A 25,340-nucleotide genomic window follows, 5' to 3' on the forward strand; every position below is an offset into this window, starting at 1 on the left:
CTTTCTGTCTCGGGAATCAGTAATTGATGTCGAGGCCAGGAAAGGATTTGTTTTAAAGAAAGTCAGATGTCTGCAGGTCATAAGCTGAGCTGCTACTTTCATTTGGCACAGCCATTTTTATTTCTCAAATTGACTGCAGCTCCGGGAGAGTTGCCAGCAACGAGAATCACCTCATTCAGTCTTGGGGTCAGAGCTTGTTGATTTTCTTTGTAATGTTCCTATGACTGTTTCCCTCTGCCTTCACATGCAATTTGAATAAATCTTTGGGTAATGAAGATTTCCTCTGCATGATTGACTCAAGTTGATCGAGTAGCCACTGGATATGACTGAACTTGGACTGCAAGAGGATTTTTGAGTAGTGTACATGCCATAAAATAGCAAAATGACAGTACTAATCCAAACTGTTAATTAAAACATAGCTTTTCATATTACGGGTAATATTTTTCTTATGCTCAGTTTCTTTATATATATTATGCATTTTATTATGACACATACTTTGACAAATAGCTTTTTATGTTTATGCAGTCTGCCACAAAATGCGATCAAAATGCATTAACATTGACATATTTGCTTGAATAGATTATTGAATACTGTAATAGTTATGATCAGTTAAATTACTTAAACGCAGAGGCTTACAAGTTACATTTTATAATACTGATGGTTTGCACTAAATTCTACTTTCCTTTGAAAAACATTCTTGACTCGAAACTGATCAGTTTTACACACACTACCTCCACATATCGGAGTTATCCAAAAGAATGAATGTGTGGTTCAAAATGTTTTATAAAAAAAAATATGCAGCATACAGTCCACGATATAAATTGGACTGTAATGTATTTCCTAGGTGCATATGCCGAGGTGATTTTATGTTGAAGTATCACCAGCCTTGTTTGCTTTTCAAGGGGAAGATTTGTGATTTCAAATGATGCCCACTCTTGTGTCGATACTTTACAAAAATTGGTGGGATGTAAATCAAATCCCAGGAGGCTGATCTGATAAGAAAACATCATCTGATGACTTCTCCCTCTGACACGAACCGTGGGAAGTCACAAACAATGCAAATTGTTCTTTAACCGCTTTTGCCTACAAAAAGTTGATTGTTTTAAATAAATCTTTGGATAATGAATATTTCCTCTTGGGGGGAAAACAATACCCTGCAAAATCTCTGAGGCCCAGACTTCACACTCCTTTGAAAGCAATTTGTTTACATTGCAGAAGGTGCCAGCACTGGTTATGAGATGCAAGATGAGAAACTGTTAGCCACTTAGCAAGGCTGGGGCTACTATTTTTAGGAGGCACATGAAGAAATGAGCATTGGCCATCTTGATATTCAAAAAGGAATAGGACACAAACTGCAGTTCCCCAATTTAATGAACTTGGGGGTATATTTTCGAACTGACATTGCTCCCTGCACAAACCCTTCACATACTTGTACCAAATCCCTCTATGCATTTTTAATGCAGGTGTTAACACATTAATTTTAGGCATTTATATAATGTCAAGCATTGAGAACCTGAAGAGGTGATAAAGATTAACTCTCTGCTGTCTGAAGAAACTGTTTTCGGCACTTGAACATTCTAGATAGATTCTGGTTATTTAATTCGTTGCAACCACTGAGCCGCACTGTGTAAAAGCAAATACTAAACATTCCAGTAAAGAAAGACTTGCATTTATAATTGTGTCTTTCAGGAAACCGCAACCAATTTGCGCACAGCAAGGTACCACAACAGCAATGTGATACTAAACAGATAATTTGTTTTAATGGTGTTGGTTGAGGGTTAACTATTGGCTCGGACGCCAGGGAGGACGCCCCTGCTCTTCTTTGAAATAATGCCATGGGATCTTTTACATTACTCAAGAGGGCAGACTTGGTTTAAGTTCTTATCCGAAATTTGGCATCTCCGGTAGTGCAGCCTGCATTATGTGCTCAAGTCTCTGGTAGCCTGAAGTCTTGTGCTAGAATTTAGTTGTCCAAACCAGGTCGTATTTATTATTTGATATTTGATCTAACAGGCAGACAAGATTGAAATTCTAAAGAAATTATACAACTAAGATCCAGCATTAGAACTAAATTTAGCATAGAAATACTGACGGCTTACCACAGCTCGTGTGCGGGAGGCAAACCTTGCCAGTGACGTGAAGAGAAGGAATAGTAATAGGTGCAATATGAAAGACAGACTAACTAGATTCATTGCTACAATACAAAGGTATACACACTTGACAATAAAAGTTATTGAAGCCACATCACACTAGGTATGAATGGTGGAAAATTAAACATTTATGCATGATATCACAGAGTCCATGAGGAATTATTTACATTTGATAGGAATCTATTGCAGCAAAATATAGTCTTGATCAATTCCATGATTTATTAATGGATGACTACTGAGACAAATGAGCACTATGTTGTTTTATATTGCCAAGATAGATGTACAGAAACATTCCTGGAAAACCACCAGAGATGTTCTGAACTTCTGACCACTAATGGACTACATTCGCACAGTTGGTAATTGTAGCTGATTTCATAAAGTGAATGGAAGCACACCCTATCATAGTTAACGATGCAAAAAGAAGCGAGTACTGGGTTTTGGAGTAGCACCCTTACAAGTAAGCGATTTTGATCTCTCTCTCGTTCCACCCCCTCCCTCTCTCATCCACACCTTTAGCCAGAAAATTGACTGCTTTTCTTGAGTTTTAATAAATATTTGTTGGTGCTGCTGGCAGGTCAAAAAGGCAGGGAGCAGAGCTCGGTCAGGGGTGACACCAGGAGAGTTTGAGCAAGCCTGGGCTTCAGCTGCAGCATTATGTACGTGTGTCTTCTCCAATTCATTCAAACCCCCTGTGCACCTGTTGCTCATGTTGGGTGTCATAGAGCACAGGAATGTGGGCTGATTTCATTTTTGAACTTTTGGATGTTTTAACTGCTTATTACGATGGAAATTTTATTTTTGGGATGTCCAGTGGAGTCAGTGATTGACAGGCACAACCACTGAATTTCTGAGATTTTTTTGCTGAAGGGTGATTGTGGAGAATTCTTTTCGGTGAAATCTAGGAGAAACATTAAGATTTTGTGTCATGTGATTAGTTAGATTCTACACTTGTCGGTTCTTCTGCTTGAAGAAATAACAATTGACTCATGAAGGAGAATAAAATTAACAGACAGTCATGACAGTCACAAAAGACCCAAGAAGTTTTATTGTATAGATAAATACATTTCAGAGACATTGGCTGCAATTACACAGAAAATAAATGACCTAAGATTCAAATATAAATTTTTAGAATATTTTCTTACTTTCCTTTCATCTGTTTCTTTTTTAATCCTTAAATTTAATTGGGTAAAAAGATACACTGTTGGCTTTGTCGTTCTTAAGGTCCCAGATGCCCCGTTGTCCTTGCTTATTGTTAGTTTGCACTTCTCGCAAGTTATGGCGCCAAATATATTTGAGCTGAAAGGTGCCACAAAGGATCTAACACCTTGGGATGCCCTGCTGCAGCAAGATTTGGCCTGTTCTCGTTGTGAAGAAGCAGTTTGACTGTATAACCCAAGGCTTGGATGTGGATTAGGAATTTTTGAAGTTTTTGTTGTCTCTATATATTATTGCCATGCTTGAAGATGATGCCCGTGCATACAGCCTAATCTGGCACCGTCATTATCTAACTGGTGTCTGGTGGTGTATATGAATTACCTGGATAACTCTTGCTCCCTTCCTCTGAGGAGGTACCTGGTCGCAAATAGGCCCTCCCCAGAACAATTGCTGATGCAAATAATTCGCCAATTAAAGAATCACAAGCATAAATGTTCCTCATGCCAGTTCATGGTCCAGGATATTGGAGTTGAAACGCTTGTCCTAAATTTCAGTGTCTGTGGCAACAACTGTACCTGCAGGATCCAAAAACATAAGGAAGAAAGCAAAACTTGTACATGTATGGTGCGATTCACGACCTCAAGGCGTCCTAAAGCGCTTTACAGTGAATGAAGTACTTTTGAAGTGTAGTCACTGTAATGGAGGAAATGCAGTAGCCAATTTGCGCACAGCAAGCTCCCACAAACAGCAATGTGATAATGACCAGATAATCTCTTTTTTAGTGTTGTTGATTGAGGGATTTAATATTGGCCAGGACACTGGGGAAAACTCCCCTGCACTTCTTCGAAATAGCACCATGGGATCTTTCACATCCACCTGAGAGCGCCGACAGAGCCTAGGTTTAACACCTCATCCGAACGACGGCACCTCCGACAGTGCAGCACTCCCTCAGTGCTCAGTGAGGGAGTCCGTGTCAGCCTGGACGTTTGTACTCAAGTCTCTGGAGTGGGACTTGAATCCACAACCTTCTGACTTATATATTCTGTCAACTGAGCTATCGTTGACACAATCTAGGCTCATTCGCACAAGTTACCTCAAATCATGTCTACGCAAGGACAAAGGGAGGTTTCTGTGTGAAGAGTACAAGAAAACCTAGACTTCAGAGAAACACAATCCTGAAGTACCTAATTGGGACTTCATAATTTGTTCCCTGTGACTTGGGGAAGAATAATCAGACTCCAAGGACAGATTCAGATATTGTACTAGGTATCTGAGCTATATCCAGAGGCAATGACATCCTCCCAGGATATGTCAACAAATATAAGATGAGCATTATTTGTGAACAAAAAAAACTGCTGTTATGATTTGGTACAATGCTGTCTGGTTCTTTTTTTTTTATGTAGAAGTCTGACATTTAAATACTTTTGAACATAATAACATAATGAGCAAAGCCACTGAGTTGTGTTTTTCATTGCAGAATACAATCCCCAACTTATCAGTAAAAATCCCAGAATCCCATTTAGTAAGCATTGAACTTGATTCATTAAATCTTAACGAACTCGTGGGCCTAACTATAAATGGATTAAATCAAGGAATGTGATCCCCAAAACACTGATAAAAATCCCATGCAATGAATACAGAATTGACTAATATTTTCAATGTAAAAATGATGACCTTGATTACAGGGTTTTCATTGAAATGAGATAAATACTTAAAGCTTTGTTTAAAAACTGGTTCATTATTTGCTTTTCTGATTTGAATCAACATTTTTGATAATAGAGATAAACAATTAAGGTGTAGAAAAATGGAAGACCATTTCCTGGTGAGGTCCTGAATCTCTCAAACCTGCGCTGAGACAGCTGATCTTAGCCAAGGTCAAGTTGGGGCACAATAATTGGCTTCAGTGCCACAAGCTAGGAAGAGGAAACATCAGCCAGGGTTCCTGGTCCTATAACTTGACGCCAACTGGAGAGTGCTCATGTATGCACGTTGTGCCTTTCGGGGAGATGGTGAGAGATCCGAAGTGTAGAGAGTGGGGGTGAGAGATTTGAGGTAATGCTTCCCTCTTCCAGGTATTGGCTCCTGGCTGTAGGCAGGCATTGGGATGGCCAGAGATCCACTTCGTGAAAGGAGGAGAAGTCAAAGTGGCCGCCGCCATTGTGCGCACCACGTGCTCGACGGGAGCTCCGCAGCTGTGTGGAACCAGCAGCCGGAGGGAGGCAGCCCCGGACGTCGCCGGAGGGAGATCCGAAATGTCGCCAGAGGAAGGCCAGAGCGTGAGGGTGGAGAGAGAAGAAATGGCCCAAACCTCTGGTTGGAGACTCACCGGACACCATCGGGAGTCGAGTGAAGCACCTGAGTAGGCCACATCCAGTTGGGGAGCGAGAGGCTTGCCAGCAGAAAGATCGATCTGGATATTAAGTCCAGCACTCACAGATGGAGGTAAGGAACAGGCATGGTTGGGGGATGAGAAGTGAGCCCAGGGAGTTGCCCTTGCAGCACAGAGCAGGGGTAAGGAATACACTTTCGGAGGAAGGAATGCAACCACTATTAGGGCCAGGGGATGCTTAAACAGCGGATGGGGGTGGGGTCGGGTGGGGAGATTGGGAGAGAAAGAGTGAAGGATGGTAACGGATGGCCGGGGGAAATTTCTTCAGGGAGAGCTCCCTTGGGAGCTGCCATCCCATCCGCCATCTTTGTAAGAACAATCTTTGTCAGGAGCAGATGGAATTCCCGCTGAGGTGCTTTATTATGGCAGAGAAGCACTATTGGCATGAATGCATGACCTCATCTCTCATCTGGAAGGAGGAGAGCATGCTAAGAGATCTCAGAGATGCCGTAATCATGACCATCTTTTTTTAAAAAGGGGGACAAGTTCGATTGTGGCAACGACAGAGGAATCTCCCCGCTGTCTGCCACTGGGAAATTCATCGCAAGAATCCTCCTCAACCATCTTCTCCCTGTGACTGAAGAACTCCTCCCAGAATCACATTACGTATTCCGTCCACTAAGGGGTACAACGGACATGATCTTCATTGCGCTTTCACTGCAAGAGAAATGCAGGGAATAGCACCAACCCTTGTATATGGCCTTCTTTGACATTGTCAACCATGAAGAACTAGGGAGCGTACTGCTCTATTTCGGCTGCCTCCAAAGGTTTGTCACCATCCTCCGCTTTCTCCACGACGACATGCAAGCTGTGATCCTGACCAACAGATGTATTGCAGACCCAATCCACATCCGGACCAGAGTCAAGCAGGGCTGCGTCATTGCACCAATGCTCTTCTCAATCTTCCTTGCTGCAATGCTCCATCTCAACTATCAACAAGCTCCTCATTGGAGTGGAACGAAACTATAGAACCAATGGGAACCTGTTCAACCTACGTCGCCTCCAGGCTAGATCCAAGATCGTCCCATCCAGTATCATCGAATTGCAGTACGCGGTGGATGCTTGCGTCTGCGCACACTCAGAGGCTGAACTCCAAGCCATCGTCAACACCTTCACCGAGGCGTACGAAAACATGGGCTTTACACTAAACATCCATAAGACAAAGGTCCTCCAACAACCTGACCCCGCCACACACGACTTCCCCCCGGTCATCAAAATCCATGGCTCGGCCTTGAACAACGTGGACCATTTTCCATACCTTGGGAGCTTACTGTCAGCAAGGGTAGAATCGATGACGAGGTCCAACACTGCCTCCAGTGTGCCAGCGCAGCCTTCAGTTGCCTGAGGAAGAGAGTGTTTGAAGACCAGGACCTCAAATTTGGCACCAAGCATATGATCAACAGGGCAGTTGTGTGATACCTGCCCTCCTCTATGACTGAGATGTGGACTATATACAGCAGACACCTCAAAGCACTGGAGAAGTACCACCAGTGCTGCCTCCGCAAGATCTTGCAAATCCACTGGGAGGATAGACGCACCAACGTCTGTGTCCTCGCCCAGGCCAACTTCCCCAGCATGGATGCGCAGACTACACTCAACCAGCTCCGTTGGCCAGGCCACACCGTCCGCATGCCCGAAATGAGACTCCCAAAGCAAGTGTTCTGCTCGGAACTGCTACAAGGCAAGCAAGCCCCAGGTGGGCAGAGGAAACGTTTCAAGGACACCCTCAAAGCCTCCTTGATAAAGTGCAACATCCCCACCGACACCTGGGAGTCCCTGGCCCAAGACCGCCCTAAGTGGAGGAAGAGCATCCGGGAGGGCGCTGAGCACCTCGAGTCTCTTCGCCAAGAGCATGCAGAGACCAAGCACAGACAACGGAAGGAGCGTGCGGCAAACCAGGCTCCTCACCCACCCTTTCCTTCAAACACTGTCTGCCCCACCTATGACAGAGACTGTCGGTCCTGCATTGGACTAATCAGTCACCTGAGAACTCACTTTTGCAGTGGAAGCACGTCTTCCTCGATTTCGAGGGACTGCCTATGATGATGATGATGCAAGATTGAGATTGTGTTCAGCTGTGTGTCCTCCACAGTTTAATTGCCTTCTGATATTTGCTGGCTAGGTTCTCATAAATACGTCCACTTGGGAGGAGATACAGGTTGGCTGACACCTGTGAAACTGTACCCCAGTGTGAGTTAGCGTCTTGAAGAGAGAGCTGCAGAAAAATATTTGGGTGGAGGGCAATAATTTAAAAACATTAAGGACTTGTTCATTGTAATTGTGATATTCGTATTACTTTTAAAAAAAAAAAACACTTGTTTACAAGCTTACATAAAGGTTTGTATAAGTAGTCTCCAAAGGAGACCTCCAACATAACAATAAGTTGCTGGAAATCATAAAGCGGCTGTTGATCTTCAAAGCAGTGATCGGTTTGTCACTGCACTTCTTAAACAAAGCACAAGCACCAAGGGGCTGCACTGTACCAACTCAAGCTGCCAGCATTCATATGCTACACATGCTTTAAACATTGTGCAGTGTATTTATTTGTCATCCATTGCAGTATAGCAGAAGCCCAGAATAAAATGGCAACAGATGGTATTCGAAGAGCAAAATGTAGGTGCAACATTGTGGGCATGATTACTTTGTAGATGTGGTTTGCCCCTATGTGAAATGGTGTGGCTGTAAATATATCTTAAAATAAAAACAGGAAATGCTCGAAATCTCAGCGGGTCAGGAAGCATCTGTGGAGAGAGAAACAGAGTTAACGTTTCAGTTCGATGACTCTTTGTCAGCTTATATCTTAGAAGGTATCTTGAATTACTATCTTGTACTATGGTGCCCAGATAGTTCCTCATTGCCATTTTCCTTCTTGCTCATTGACCAGCATACTTTTGAGGGCAAAGTTCTGGAGCAACCAATAACAGTTATACGAGAAACCATGGTTTGGGTGTGTTGTTGGGAAGGTGTTATGCTGTAAGACTTCCTCCAATCAGTCCATATATATTGTGTTGGTTCAAGATCCCAATGATATTTTTGATAAATCTGGTTTTAACATGAGCTTTGATTTAATTGTGTTCTTCTCTTCGTGGGTGTCAGGAGCCACGGCTGCATAGTGTAGCTCCCTAAAGTTTTCATGTCAATCCTCATTCCTTTCACGTGACGGTATCATGGATTAAGGAATCATGAGCGCTTCTAAAGAAGTAGGTGTTGACCTGCATGGTTCTGTGCTGCTGATCGCATATCAAGTCCACATTGAGAAAGTAAATTCCCTTCAGGGTCATGTTATGGTACACTGTTGTGGAATGACAGCCCAGGAACATCAATAACTCTTTGCATTTTTGGGGAAAACCAATAGTTCTGTGGAATTGAGTTGCCTGCTCAATGACAAATGTGAAGAAGTTGTTGGCCCTGCTGAGTGGTGTATCCATGGCCTCAATACATTTATTGATAACAAACAAGCCAACGCTGCAGACGTCCCTAAAGCAAGCCTGTAAACAGCCAAATATCTAAAAAATTAAGGGCCACATTGATTTTGCTGCCCATTGACATGGCCTCACAGCTTGTTATATGTTGTCTGAGATCCCTCCAGATGAGATACACAGATCTGTCACTGACTTGATGCTGAAACTCCACCTCTTTAAACACATCTCTTCTGTCAGAAAGCTGTGTCGAGCATGGTCAATCCATTTTGTGTCATCATAGGCAGTCCCTCGGAATCGAGGAAGACTTGCTTCCACTCTTAACTTGAGTTCTTAGGTGGCTGTACAGTCCAATATGAGAACCACAGTCTCTGTCACAGGTGGGACAGATAGTGAGGGAAAGGATGGGTGGGACTGGTTAGCTGCACGCTCTTTCAGCAGTCTGCGCTTGATTTCTGCATGCCCTCGGCGACGAGGCTCAGCGCCCTCCCGGATGCACTTCCTCCACTTTGGACGGTTTTTGGCCAGGGACTCCCAGGTGTCGGTGAGGATGCTGCACTTTATCAGGGAGGCTTTGAAGGCGTCCTTGTAACGTTTCCGCTGCCCACCTTTGGCTCGTTTGCGTGAAGGAATTCCGAGTAGAGCTTTGGGAGTCACATGTCTGGCATGTGAACTATGTGGCCTGCCCAGCGGAGCTGATCAAGTGTGTTCAATGCTGGGCATGTTGGCCTGGTCGAGAATGCTAACGTTGGTGCGTCTGTTCTCCCAGGGGAAATGTCGGATCTTGCAGAGACATCGTTGGTGGTATTTCTCCAGCGACTTGAGGTGTCTACTGCACATGGTCCATGTTTCTGAGCCATACAGGAGGACAGGCTGGTGGAGGACCTTCATCTTACTCATGTTTAGCGTAAGGCCCATGCTTTCGTACGCCTCAGTAAATACGTCGACTGTGTCCTGGAGTTCAGCCTCTGTATGTGCGCAGACGCAGGCGTCGTCCGCTTACTGTAGCTCGACGACAGAAGTTGGGGTGGTCTTGGACCTGGCCTGGAGACAGTGAAGTTGAACAACTTCCCACTGGTTCTGTACTTTAGTTTCACTCCAGCGGGGAGCTTGCCGACTGTGAAGTGGAGTATGGCAGCGAGGAAGATTGAGAAGAGGGTTGGGGCAATGACGCAGTCCTGCTTGACCCCGGTCCGGACATGGATTGGACCTGTGATGGATCCGTTGGTAAGGATCACGGCCTGCATGTCGTCTTGGAGCAGGCGGAGGATGGTGACGTACTTTGGAGGCATCCGAAACGGAGGAGGACGCTCCATAGACCCTCGCAATTGACAGTGTCAAAGGCTTTTGTGTAGCAGAGTTGTGGGACTCGATTGTACACCTCGTGTGCCATAAGCTTTTCTTGCTCTTGCTGGGCTTCTTCTGACAAAAACAAAAAAACAACTTGCATTTATATGGTGCCTCAAACATAGTAAAATGTCCATAGCACTTAACAGAAATGTTATCAAACAAAATTTGACGCCGAGTCACTTAAGGAGATATTGGGACAGGTGAGAGGAAAGTTTCAAGAGACGTCTTGAAGGAGGATAGAGCTCGAAAGGCGGAGAGATTTAGGGAGGGAATTCCAGAGCTTAGTGCCCAGGCAACTGAAGGCACGACTGAAATTGGTAGATTGATTAAAATCGGGGTTGCGCAAGAGGCCAGAGCTGGAGGAGCACTGAAATCTCGGAGGGTGGTAGGAAGTTAGAGAGGGGCGAAACCATGGAGGAATTTGAAAACAAGGTTGAGAATTTTAAAATCGAGGCGTTGCTGGACCTGGAGCCAGTGTAGGCCAGTGAGCACAGGGGTGATGGGTGAAAGGGACTTGGTGCGAGTTAGGATCTGGGCAGCAAAAGTTTATGGACGGTGACAAGTGGAAGGCCTGTCATAGTTGGGACATTGAATGCAACTTTCGCATGTGCAAACATCTACAATGTGAAAAGAAAACTGCCAGCAATTTACTTTGAAGGTTATCACTCCAGTGTTTTGAACAACCTCTGTTTCATTAGAGTAAGATGAGTGCAATAAACCAACAATATGCTGGTATGGCAATGTGGGGTGCTTCTCCATTAAGTCGCTAAGCTGCAGGGATAATTAACTTTTCTTACAACTGGAGTACATTGATGCTTGACCTAAAAATTAATTTCATAGCAAATTTTGAAATGGAGGTATGTGAGCACTATCTCGCACTCACAGCACTGGTTACCCATTTACCACGGGGTCGAACAATTTTTAGGCAGTTTTATATCCACTTTACTCCAGAAATATTATCCAATTAAAGTCAAAGGGTACTGTGCTGGTTATGTAACAATTTAGCTCACACTTTCCCTTTTGAAGTGAGGTCCTTTTGGAATCAAAATATTTGACTTGAGTGTTTAATCTCCTTTGTCTTGTTTGTCAGGTGGGGCTGATGACAATCTAATCGAAGGAGGAGGCACAAAGTTTGTCTGCAAACCTGGGGCCCGGAACATCACCGTTATCTTCCATCCATTGTTAAGGTATGGTCGAAATCAAAAATCAAGATTTTAGCTCATGGTGATTTTGTCTGAAATTATGTTTGCGTGCAAATTACTTTTAATTGATGTAATCCAATCAATTTATAATAGCTTTTTGCTATTTGAGGCAGTTTTTGGACTTCTCAAATTATTTTACTTCATATTTTTAATAACTCCACATCAACAAATCTTGAACTATCGTAATATTATGTTGACTCAACAAAAGGTCAATATTTCTCATTTCAGCATGATGTGCTTTTAAATTAAATTCAACGTTGCTGAAAAAAAACAGGTGTACAGTTCTTTACAAGACTTTCCAATTATAAAAATGTATTTTCTTCCAAATGGCCCATGGCTTTCACTCGCCTACAACATAAAATCCCACAACTTGATAACGAACCAGTGGAGCTCATGGTCCCGGCTCATTACTGATTCCATTCAAGATATCTCCAGGTGTTCTAGCTAAGATCAGGAACTCGATGTGTGTGGAAATCTCAGATTCATACCAATTTGTGATGCAGCAATGACAGCACACCAATGTGCTGTGCAAACAAGCTGTCGTCGTTCTTGTGTCTTTGTTATATTAGTATCGTTTTTAAACTTGACCCTGAAAGGGTTGCTGTTCAATGTGTGTTTACGCACAACTATTGTCAACTTTAACCATATCGAATGCTTCACACACAATACTTAGAGACCTGTGCTTACTCGAGGGGCCAAATGGTCTACTCCTGCTCCTACTTAATGTCCTTCTGTTCTTACACCTGCAAATCTTGGACATCCATTCTCCATATCCAATTGTCATTTAATTTTCTATCCTGTATCTCCATCCTTATGGGCTCTCTGAAGTAGACAGTTCACTTAAGGCTAATGAAGTGTTGTAGTGTGGATCACACCAATTGAAAACTCAATTATGAGTACCAAAATTTACTTCACTTAGGACCTTTACCAGCTGGTGGAGAGAGAAAACCTTTGTACGACCTGTTCTGCACTGACTATCAGTCCAAGTTGCAGCAATTAAAGACATAGGGCTGAATTTTCACGACCATACTACGCTGTTTTTTTTTGACCCACACTTTTTTTTGGAGCAGACTAAAATCTGCAAGTTTCGCCAAAGTTTCTGCGCCATCCTAAACTACTTATGGCCAATTTCTTTTTTTAGTTCCTGATTTTTTTTAGCACCATTTCTGGCCATTTAAGCGAGTTTGGCCAAAGTCATGGCACCGCGGGTGAGGGGCTTTTCGGCCCGGGATTGCAGAGGCAGGGGTGTGGCGGCTTTTTGGCCCGGGACAGCAGCGGCACCTGGGGCGTGGGGTCATTCAGCCCAGGATAGCACTGGCGGGGGACCATTTGGCCTGAGATAGCACTGGCGGGGGGCCATTTGGCCCGGGACAGTACTGGCGGGGGGCCATTTGGCCCAGGATAGCAGCGGCAGGGGTGGGGGCCATTCGGCCCAGGATAGCAATGGCACCTGCGGCTCTACAAAAAAGCGGTAACCTAATGTGCGATTGTGTGTGGAATGACTCTCATTTTATTCGACCAGTTTCATCTAAAATTAAAGAATAAATATTGCGGTGTATGATAGTTTGTCACTACAATCTTCCAGTGAAGAGATCTTGGCAGTGGTAATCTGTACCCGCATCTGTCTTGCTGCATCTTGTATGTTTCACTTTGCAGAGCCCCAACCCTTCAGTGTGTCCCTCGTTACCTTGGCAACTTATTTATTCTTTGCATTGCTCATTGCCCTATTTTAGTTGCCAAGTTGGATGCCACCAATGACATTACATATCAGTGGGAAAGAGGCATTCTTCGTAAAGGTTTCCCTGGCTATTTTTTTAAAATTCCAAAACATGTGGAGAAAGGCTCACTGCAGCCTCAAGAGACGATGTGCTGAATCAGTTTGCATGTGGGTAAATTAGATACCTTTACTGAATGTACTGATTGTGTTTTGATTTTAAATTAGTACAATGTAATTGTTAAAACAGAAACAAATCTTTTTCCATTGTTTGTGTGGCATTCAATTAAAATGCAGAATACACATTCATTGTGAACTTAACTTGAGAATCTAAATGTATTGTTTATTCTGCTCCACAGCTTTCCTTTGGAACTGGAGTGTTTTAAATGTAAACTTTCTTAAGGAGAATTTAGCTTTATAATTCATTGGTAAAATGTTGAGTTGCCCAATGCATGTTTAGTTTTCAATGTCCAAGATTCTAGATGCCCTGTAATCTTGATTCTTTGTTTTGCATCAAGATACTTAAGTTGAAATCATGGAGAGGGGTTGCATATTGTGAATGTAATACTGCAAAATGGTGCACTACAGCGGGAAAAGCAGGATCACATTATTTTGTCAGTTATGTTCTGCTCGTTGATTGAGGATGCCTTTGTGAGATGGTGTTTATGTCTCATTTAAAATGCAGGCAGTTATCTCAGTACGTTAGTAACAGAAGCTGTGTACTGTTGTAAGTACACAGTAGGGGTTTGAAGAGTCACTTGTGAAAAACCAGTAAACCCCAAATGGCGGCTTGAATGCTGACTAAAGCTGGGATTAACCAGCAAAAGAATTGACAATAGCAACTTTACTTTTCTGTAACTTTAATATCAGGCATTCATTCTGATGTTGCACCTGTGGTGGTATTTGAACAACAGAACTTCTGTGTGATTTGTATTGCTCTATACCAGTCACTTCACAAATGGACATCTCGGTATTTTACACAGAGTAACTAACACAAGATCGAAGAGTATAACAAAACATGAAATTAGGGAAGACTTTTTGTCGCAGATCAAATACAGTCAACCCTATGATAGACTGAACCTCCCATTTTATCTCCTGAGGGAAAGTGCTGCATGACTATTGCCTTGCCTTCAATGACAACAACAGTATCAACAACTTGTATTTATATAGCGCCTTTAATGTAGTAAAACGTCCCAAGGTACTTCACAGGAGTATTAAAGACAAAAAATAAATTTTGACACCGAGCCAGCTAAGAAGTCATTATGGCAGATAACCAACAGCTCGGTCAAAGAGGTATGTTTTAAGGAGCATCTTAAAGGAGGAAAGAGATGCGGAGAGGTTTAGGGAGGGAGTTCGAGAGCTTCGGGCCTTGGCAGCTGAAGGCATGGCCACTGATGGTTGAGTAGTTATTAAGGATGCTCAAGAGGGCAGAACTTGAGGAGCGCAGATATCGCCGGCGGGGGGCAGGGTTAGTGAGCACAGGGATGATGAATTGAACAGGACTTGGTGCAAGTTAGGACACGGACTGCCGAGGTTTGGATGACCTAAAGTTTACGTAGGATACAATGTGGGAGGCCAGCCAGGAGTGCATTGGAGTAGTCAAGTCTAGAGGTAACAAAGGCATAGATGCGAGTTTCGCAGCAGATGCGCTGAGGCAGGGGCAGAGACAGGCAATGTTATGGAGGTGGAAATAAGCGGTTTTAGTTATACCGTGGATATATGGATGATATATGGCCGAACGCTCATTTCAGGGTCAAATATGACACCTAGATTGCGAACAGTCTGGTTCAGCCTCAGACAGATGCAAGGGAGAGGGATGGAATCGGTGGCTAGGGAACGTAGTTTGTGGCGTGGACCGAAGACAGTGGCTTCGGTCTTCCCAATATTTAATTGGAGAAAATTTCTGCTCATCCATTATTGGATGTCGGACAAGCAGTCTGACAATTTAGAGGCCGTGGAGGGGTCAGGAGAAGTGGTGGTGAGGTAGAGCTGGATGACGTCAGTGTACATGTGGAAACTGATGGGCTCGGGGAAGGAAGGGAAGTGGCGGGGGCAGCTGATCAGATGGTCTCAGTCTCGGAGTACACGAGCCCCTTGCACATGATGTTGGAGGTGAGTGTGGTGGAGACAGGGGAGAGGGGTATGAGAAGACGGTGAGCAGTCGAGAATAGTAGCCGGTGGTTCTCTTTGCATTCCAGAATGATCCTGGAATAGCAAAACTCTAGAATATTCATGTAACCTCATATTTCCACTGTTCGACTCTGACCAGCTTCCCTCCATAAATAGTTTTATATATTAGATTGTAAAACTTTCCTCCTTGCACATGCTTTTTTTTACCCTATATTTAAAATATCCTAAAGGACTGTTACTTCATCTTGTTTTTGTTCATTGAGACCGTTTGAATGAAACATAATTAATGCTAGTTTTAACACATTTTATATCTTATTCCTTCTATGGTTAATATCCTCCCACCAAAGACTAAGTTAATGAGACATCTGTCCCAGTTAAGGTTGCCTCTGGCTGTACCTTGTTTTTTCCCTCTCAGGCTCTGAGATTAATGAATTTGTGTTGGCAATACGAAAGACCAGGTTTTACAGATTTGTTTTTTGTCCCGACATGTTTATAGAAATAGATGAAGAAGAAATGGTGTGTTCTACTATATAAAATGAAAAAAAATTGTAAAAATTGAGTTGTTGACCCATATACTCCATCAGTTACTGATTCAAATCGCACAATTATAAATCATATCAATTAGACCTAATACATAATTTAATTGACATGATTCATTAGGTATATATTATCTAAACATTAACATTAGGTCAGGGATATTGTACCTTTTGAGTTCAGGTATCAAAATCTCTGGGGCTTTTTATGCACTTTGACACTTACAACTTTAGCACCGACCCTGTGCTGTATTATTAGTCTGAAGGCAGAGATGAGATGCTCCAAGGATTTGAGGTCACGGTTGAGGATTTTAAACTCAGTGCATTGGGTCAGTTGAGTCAGTGAAGGTCAGGGTTTCCAGACAAAAGGCAGCTGAGGATATGGGCAGCTGAATTTTCAACAGTTTAGAATTTCTGAAGGATGAGGACAGGAGGCTGGCAAGGAAGACTTCAGAGAAATCAAGTGTTTTTTGACAATCCTGTCGATTAAAGGTATCGGAAGCACTGGGTGTGAGGTTGGGCTGGAGGTGGGTCGTGTTATGGAGCGAGAAACAAGTGGTATCGGTGATTGATGGAATGTGAGGTATGGAACCTTGCTCTGGGTGGAGCAGAGGATGCCAAGGTTTTACATGCCTGGTTCAACCTGAGCAGGTAAACATAGAAACATAGAAAATAGGTGCAGGAGTAGGCCATTCGTCCCTTCCACCATTCAATATGATCATGGCTGATCATGCAACTTCAGTACCCCATTCCTGCTTTCTCTACATACCCCTTGATCCCTTTAGCCGTAAGGGCCACATCTAACTCCCTTTTGAATATATCCAACGAACTGGCCTCAACAACTTTCTGTGGTAGAGAATTCCACAGCTTCACAATTCTCTGAGTGAAGCAGTTTCTCCTCATCTCGGTCTTAAATGGCTTACCCCTTATTCTTAGACTGTGACCCCTGGTTCCGGACTTCCCCAACATCGGTAACATTCTTCCTGCATCTAACCTGTCCAATCCCGTCAGAATTTTATATGTTTCTATGAGATCCCCCCTCATTCTTCTAAATTCCAGTGAATATAAGCCTCGTCGATCCAGTCTTTCCCGGGTCCCAGGATGGCAGGACTGACCTATGAAGAATCAGTCTGGTGAACCTTTGCTGCACTCCCTCAATAGCAAGAGTGTCTTTCCTCAGATTAGGAGAGCAAAACTGCACAATACTCAAGGTGCAGTCTCACCAAGGCCCTGTACAACTGCAGTAAGACCTCCCTGCTCTTATACTTAAATCCCCACGCTATGAAGACCAGCATGCCATTTGCTTTCTTTACTGTACCTGCATGCCTACCTTCAATGACTGATGTACTATGACACCCAGGTCTTGTTGCACCTCTCCTTTTACTGACCTGTCATCATTCAGATAATCTGCCTCCCTGTTTTTGCCACCAAAGTGGATAGCCAAGGAGGTGCAGGGATGAGTGGTAAGGGAGTGGAACTTTTGCCAGAGGACACGATCAATGGCTTTGGTCATCCTGATGTTTACTTGGCGAAAACCTTTTCTGATCCTCATCTTGCACGAAGTGGTTGTGGGATCAAGGGAAGTGGTGGAGAAGGTACAGCTGAATGTTGTCAGCATGCACATGAAGGTTGACTGTGCAACATCCTGGAGAACACTGGAAGTGACAATGCAGGACTGTGAAAAAAACCATTGCTGGAGTCACTGGGCAAGGTCGGAGTGGAACCATGCAAGAGTAGTCCCATGGAGCTTGGAAAAAAAGAGGCAGTGAGGGTGGTTGGAGAGGTCGACTGAAGAGGACAACAACAATATGTATTTTATCGAGTGCCTTAAACGTAGAAGAGCTTCCTAAGGTGCATCAGTTGGGAGGGGTGACTGAAAGCTTGGTCAAAGAACTGAGTTTTAGGGAGAGTCTTCAAGGAATTCCCTCCTCAAACTCTCCGCCATGCCTCCTTTAAGACCCTCCCTAAAAATTGAAGCCAGTGTGTCGGACAAGCAGCCTGACAATGCAGAGACAGCGGTGGAGTCGAGCGAAGTCATGATGAAGTGGAGCTGTATGTTGTCAGCACACATGTGGAACCTGGCCCATAGCTTCGGATGCTGTCACCATGGGGCAGCATGTCGATGCGCTTTGACCTGCAGACACACTGTTGTAGGCAAACACAATAACCACTTTGTGCGCAACAAGGTCCCACAAAGAATAATGAGAGAAAGGATCAGTTTATCTGTTTTTGGAGGTGGTGGTGATTCAAGGAAGAAATGTCGTCCAAGACCGCAGGAGAACTTTTTGTAAAGTTCCATTAAATATTAGATGTTCACTTGAACTACTGCAATGGGCAGTTGAAGCCTTTTGATTTAAAATCGCATCCAAAGAACTATACCTCCAACATTGGAACTCAGCCTCAGTATTACATTGAAGTGTCACCCGACATTATGTCATCAATGTCTGCAATGGGGCTGGAATCCATAACTACTTAACTCGGGTGAGAATGCTACCAAGCTGCTGCATTCAGGATGTAATGGGACCGTGGTCGACATCAGAAACCATGCCCCCGAGTTGTGGACGACTCATGAGCATTGCCATGAGAGATAAATGTTCACAAGTACAATAATTGACCCAGTCAGAATTATCAGTCTTTAAAGATAGGACACCTTTATTTTTGTTTGTCGGCAAAAGCAGCTTTAAGTGAATTACAATAAACCTTCTTGGATAGTGAAGGGAGGCTTAATTATATGTATGTAATGTTGCTTCAGACTTGGATTGATCATGCACAAATAGGCCACCCACGCAAGTAATATTCCCAGGTCAACTTACAATGCACACGCATGTTTCTCCCATTGTTGAAAGGTTTAAACGTGTTGTGCATATTCACAAACGTATTTGTGATAAATGGACACTAATGAATGTTTGTTCAGATGGTTTATATTTCTTCTTGACGTGAGATTATCCTTGACATTTGCGTGGTATCTTTTTTATTCATTCTTGAAAGCAATGGCATTTGAAAGCACTTCACTCTCTTCAAATCCCAACATTTCACGCAGTCGGTTTCCATGTTCTCTGCTGATCTATGGGAAGGAGCTAGCCGCCAAAACAGGAGGATATTTATTACAAGAGATTTCCATGAACAGATGCCATCGCTTCGGGGGCTTGTGCGATGTGACTGCATAGTTTAATTGCTGATGAAAATGCCAGTGATCTTAATACTGTTGAACACCATTTGGCTTTCGGGTATCAACACACAGGAATCCTTCAGCATAAATATCAACCGCGCACTCTTGCCGTTTATGTGCAATTACAAGGTTGAAATGTGGCTCTGAAGAACAGTAGATCTGGACAATTCAAAGTGTCGGGCTGTCGGAGATAAAATAATTGTTTGCAAGGTAATTTGAATGTTTTGGGTATTGTTCGAAGTCTAGCAAATGTGACCTGAACTGACCAAGTGCACAGAAGAAGGAAAGCCATGTGATTGGTATCTTTGGGCCCAAGTTTCCCCAGGAGTTGCTCCTTTTTTTTGGAGCAATTTGATTTTTCAGAACTATCTTTTTAGTTGCAATTCTAGCCATTTAATTTGCGCCAGTGTAAGTGAGTCAGTTAGTTATTTTTTTGTTCAGTTTTTTTTTTCAAAAGGGGCGTTCCCAGCCACCTACGCCTGTTTTAGGCGTTTGGCCAGCAAATAGTTGCTCCAAACTAACTTCGGCCAGTGTATGTTGCCACTTCTGTCCGCACAGAAAAACCTTACCTTGAGTTAAGGAATCGGTGCAAATAACTACATTTAAAGCACCAAACAAAGCACAAAAAGTAACAAGCAATCAATAAATAACAAATAATAAAATAGAAGGAACCCTGCACCTAAAGCACCAAAATCAATCCGTAAATAACAAATAAAAAATAGAAGTCCTACCTTAGGAAACACAGCGGCCCGCAGTTGAGGGAGCCCATTCGGCCAGGGCTAGTGAAGGCGTGCTTCGGGCCCCTCCCACACAGACTGCAGCGCACGTTTGCAGAAACGGCCTGCCAGGAGCTACTGTACATGTGCACAGACGCTAGCGTGCATGTGCAAAGGTCCCGGCACTGTTTTCAGCGCCGGGACCTGGCTCCGCCCCAATCCATTGGGCCACGCTGCGCCACCACCGAGGAGAGGCTGGGGAGCGGCCAGAATACGGACATCTTTTTTCGGCACGCTTGGAGGCGGACAAAAGTGGCGCACCTCGGATGAGGACGCCAGAAAAACAGGATAGGGAAACTCTAGCCCAATGTACCCATGGTTTTGTTTGCTCCAGACTCCAGTATTCCAATGCTCTCCTGGCTAGCCTCCCACCTTCCACCGCCCATAACTCATTCAAAACTCTGCTGCTCGTAGCCTAACCCACACCATGACCCTGTGCTTGATTACCTACATTGATTTTCGCTCCACCATGCATCAATTTTAAAATTCTGATCCTTGTATTGGACAGGCTGGATTTGTTTACTTAGGAACAGAGGAGGCTGAGCAGAACTCACTGCCTGAAAGGATGTTGGAGGCAGAAACCCTCACCGCATTTAAAAAGTACTTGGATGTGCACTTGAAGTGCCGTAACCTACAGGTCTATGGACCAATAGCTGAAAAGTGGGATTCGGCGGGATAGCTCTTTGTTGGCCGGTGCGGACAGGATGGGCTGAAATGGCCTGTTCCATGCTGTAAATTTCTATGATTGTGTTCAAATCCCTCCATGGCCTCAGCCATCCTTATCTCTGTACATGATTACATAAGAAATAGGAGCAGTAGATCATATGGACCCTCAAACCTGCTCTGCCATTCAATAAGATCCTGGCTGATCTTCCAGCTCAACTCTATTTTCCTGCCCTCTCCCCATATCCCTTGATTCCCTTAGTGTCCAAAAACATAATTTCCTCCAACCCTACAACCCTCCGAGAATTCTGTGTTCCTTCAACTAATGGCCCCTTGTGCATACCCAACTTCATTTGCCCCACTATTGTTAGCTGTGCCTAGGCCCTAAGCGCTCAAATTCCCTTCCAAATGTTCCCCATCGCTCTCCTTTAAGATTCTCTTCAAAACGTAACCTTTGACTAAACTTTTAGTCACGTGCTTTTATCTCCTCGGTGTCAATTTTTGTCCGATTATGCTCCTGTGAAGTGCCTGGGGATGTTTTAATGCATTAAAGGCGCTTTATAAACACAAGTTGTGCTTTTTGTTGTTTGTTTTAGTACCACTGACATTAGATGGCGCTGTTTCAGAACGGCAAGTCCACATCCTTGAATTTAAATACTGAGCCGACCTGAAATAAAATTTAAACATCACAAAATAATGCCCTGTCAATACAAAACCTCGAGCAAAGCCAAAAGCTGATCATGGAACAAATTGTGACAAAAGTATCCTGTGACAGAGGAGGAAATGTTTTTTTTAATATGGATAGGATAGGTGTGTTTTAGAAATAATTAGTTAAGATCTTACTAAAATTCAGTATGGAATATAAAAGTCGAGATATAATTATGACGCCATATAAAACCTTAGTAAGACCACATTTGCCAGCTGTCGCCTCTGGGTCAGAAGGTTGTGGGTTCAAATCCCACTCCAGAGACTTGAGTACAAAACTCGAGGCTGACACTCCAGTGCAGTTCTGAAGGAGTGCTGCAACGTCTGAGGTGACATCTTTCAGATGAGACGTTAAACCGAGGCCCCGTCTGCCTCCTCAGGTGGATGTGAAAGATCCCATGGCACTATTTCGAAGAAGAGCAGAGGAATTATCCCTGGTGTCCTGGCCAGTATTTATCCCTCAATCAACATAACAACAGATTATTTGGTCATTAGCACATTGCGGTTTGTGGGAGCTTGCTGTGCGCAAATTGGCTGCTATGTTTCCTACCTTATAACAGTGACTGCACTTCAAAAGTACTTAATTGGCTGTGGGATGTCCGGTGGTTGTAAAAGGCAGTAAATAAATGCAAGTCTTTCTTACATTTTCTTTATTTCTTTCTGAAACCATGAGATTTCATGAAGTCCAGAGTCAATGTTGAGGCCTTCTGGGCCCATGCCCTTTTGACTAAAAACTACAGGTTGAACCTCAAATCCGGCACTCTTTTATCCGGCTACCTCCCTCGTCTGGCATCATTCCTGGTGGAGGTTTGCGACCCACGTTGTGTCCTGGGGCGGGGCGGGCCGCTCCTCCTCTCTCCGCCGCCTCCGGTGCTCGCTCTGAGGCTGGGTCGGGTGCTGCGTCCTGAGGCCAGCCGCATTTCGGGCCCAGCTTCGTCCTGGCAAGCCTCCTGCCTGTTGCACCACCACTGCTCGAAGATGCAGATCTTGGTGCCACAGTGGAAGTTCCCCGGCTGACAGGAGAAGCAGTTCTTCTCGTCGGGGCAGTTCTTCTAGTTGTTGCAACGGTCTGCTGACGGGTAGCACATGCCGCTGGTGCCCCCGCACGGGTACTCATGCTTCTGGCAAGTCGCGCAGCTCTCCTCGTCCTTGCCGTCCAGGCAGTGCCACCATGCGTCGCTGCGCTGCGCATCGGCGAAGCAGCCTCCATCATTGCCACACAGCTGCTCCCACAGGAGGCACTAACCTTTCACCTGTTCGGTGGTGTTGAAACCGTGACCGGTGCTACCGGGCTCGGTGTGGTCGGAGACGGTGATCTGGTCCCAGTCGGACTCGAGGGTGACGGGGTGCCGGTTGTTGTGGAAGGAGAGGGTCTGCAGCAGCCTGCCGCGCTCCTGGGCAGCCTGTCGCTGTAGCCCAACTGCAGGCTGAGCTGCAGAACGATGCGGTTGGCTGTCCTGCGTGTCCACCACCCAGGTCCAACCGTGCCGCGGCATGCTGAGGGCGGAAGTAGTCGGGCGACGCGCAGGAGCCATCGAAGTTGCACAGCCTCTTGCCACAGCTTCTCCTCTCCCCACTGCCTCCGGAGCGACTGAAGCTGGGTCCGAAATCCTGACCTCCCGACGTCCGGCAAATTCTCTGATCAGGCACAGGCCAGGTCCCGAGAGTGCCAAATAAGAGAGGTTCAACCTGTACCTTGACCCCACTTCGAGCCAGTCTATCCTTATGGTGGGACAGAATGTACCCGGGATTAGTGATGGTGGAGTCTGGGATGTTTGCTGAAAGATGTCAATCTATGAAAAGAACTCCATTAATTAGACTGTTGCTGAGGAGGTGGGTGGGGTGGCTTGACCCATCCACCTCCACGGAGGTGTGTGGGGGACCTGACCCATCCACCTCCATGGCACGAACCTGATATTGCAGTACTTCCAGGAACGGTGCAGTGGCTCTAGGCCTTTTGGCTAAGAGCATTGGCGCAGAGTGATCCTTGATGTGTGCAAGGTGACCTCTGGCGTTTGTGATTTGACAAAGAATTGGAACGATTGGCTACGAATTAATAAAAAAAAAAAAATTAGACTGTTGCTTGTCGAGTCTGTGGGACAGCTGTCCCAGTGTGGGCATGAGTCTCCAGTGATTGGTGCAGGGTCGACTGAACTAGCATTGCCCAAGTCTTGTCCTGATCCAATAGCTGGGTCATTGGCGATAAGTCTCTGTTATTTATTTTATTGTCTTTTGTAGCAGTTGTTTTACAACTGGGCGGCTTGCTCGGCCACTGCAGAGGATATTGCGGGATATTGTGCGATAGGTAGAGGTGTAGGCAGAGGTAGCTTTGTCGGTGAGACAAGTGAGTTATTGCCTCACCCAGAACCTTGTGCATGCACATGGGGAATCAGTGCTGCTGTGAGCGTGCAGGTGTTCAGAATGGTCTTGACACTGCCAATTGATTTGTATTTGGCAAAATCTGAACCACAGTATTTAATTGAGGCCAGTGAAATTGGATCGGATTTTGTTGCCAGAATTTAGTTCTGCTGCTCCGACCCCTTTGTCACTCAATACCTTTCTGCACAGAACACTCTCTTTAAATAATGTTCAGAGAATCCAAGAGAAATCTGGCTAAACACAGAACAGTTCTTTCATTGATCCTTTGAGTAATGCACTTACTGGGAATCTTTGAAACATGCACTGTTATTGTCAAAAAATAAGGTTGGTGGTGGAATTCCACAGGAAGGGCCTGTTGCCATGGTAGCATGCAAGCTAGGTTAGGCATGCATAGCTGTGCCTCATCACCTGTCAGGAAGGTCATCAACTGCCACAGCATGTAGGCCAGATTGGGTAAGGGTGGCAGGTTCCCTTCTCTTCTGAATATTTGTGAACCACTTGGGTTTTTCTGACAGCCCAAGCATTCATTTTTCTGATGGTTGCCCACAAATTACCAGATTTATTGAAATAAGTTTCACATCTTGTCCTGATGGGATTTGATCTCTGGTTTGTTGGTCTGGGCCACAAGATCCTGCAAATCCCTTGGGAGGACAGACGCAACAACGTTGGTGTTCTCGATCAGGTCAACATCCCCAGCATCGAAGTACTGACCACACTCGACCAGCTCCGTTGGGCAGGCCAAGTTGCCCGCATGCTGGACACATGACTCCCAAAGCAAGCGCTCTACTCTGAACTACACGGCAAACTAGCCCCAGGTGGGCCGAGTAAACGTTTCAAGGACACCCTCAAAGCCTCCTTGATAAATTGCAACATCCCCACCGACACCTGGGAATCCCTGGCCAAAGACCGGCCAAAGTGGAGGAAGAGCATCCGGGAGGGCGCTGAGCATTTCGAGTCTTGTCGCCGAGAGCATGCAGAAAACAAGCTCAGGCAGCGGAAGGAGCGTGCGGCAAACCAGACTCCCCACCCACCCTTTCCTCCAACGACTGTCTGTCCCACCTGCGATAGAGACTGTAATTCCTGAATTGGACTGTTCAGTCACCTGAGAACTCACTTTTAGAGTGGAAGCAAGTCTTCCTCGATTTTGTGGGACTGCCTATGATGGATGATGATGATGATCCAGTGCCTATCAACTCGATGACCAGACCCAATTGGGTTTCCAGCAGAGTTACCCTGCACCTAACAGTCTATAACGGTGTGGTAACCGCCACCTGATGGAGTTACACAATAGAACATGGTGGGAAATGTACCCTGATTGAGGAGTCTTATGGCACCTGATCTCATTCACTATTTGCATAAGGGTGCAAGTTTCAATTCATAGGAGAATCTGTCTACTAATTCAAACTGTCTTTTTCACAAGTTTAAAGTTGGGAGAAAGCCAATAATATTCAGTGGAAATCCTTGCAATTGTTTAATGCCAGACATTTATTGGCCAGCAATGAGATTTTCATTCCACCAATATAGGGTGGATTAAAAACCTCGAACCTAGAGAAACTGGGATTGTTCTCCTCAGACCAGCGAAGATTAGGGGGAGATTTGACAGAGA

The 25,340-nt window shown here is 44.7% G+C and overlaps 1 protein-coding gene across 1 annotated transcript in view; it reads left to right on the forward strand.

The window, feature by feature from the left end:
- Positions 1-25,340, forward strand: part of exoc4 (exocyst complex component 4) — a 617,734-nt gene that overhangs the window by 286,016 nt on the left and 306,378 nt on the right. The window contains exon 9 of the mRNA XM_070897190.1: positions 11,554-11,650. Coding sequence (XP_070753291.1) covers positions 11,554-11,650 — 97 coding nt within the window. The remainder of the gene's footprint in view (positions 1-11,553; positions 11,651-25,340) is intronic.

Source organism: Pristiophorus japonicus, chromosome 13, assembly GCF_044704955.1.
Source record: "Pristiophorus japonicus isolate sPriJap1 chromosome 13, sPriJap1.hap1, whole genome shotgun sequence".
NCBI classification, from domain to species: Eukaryota; Metazoa; Chordata; class Chondrichthyes; family Pristiophoridae; genus Pristiophorus; species Pristiophorus japonicus.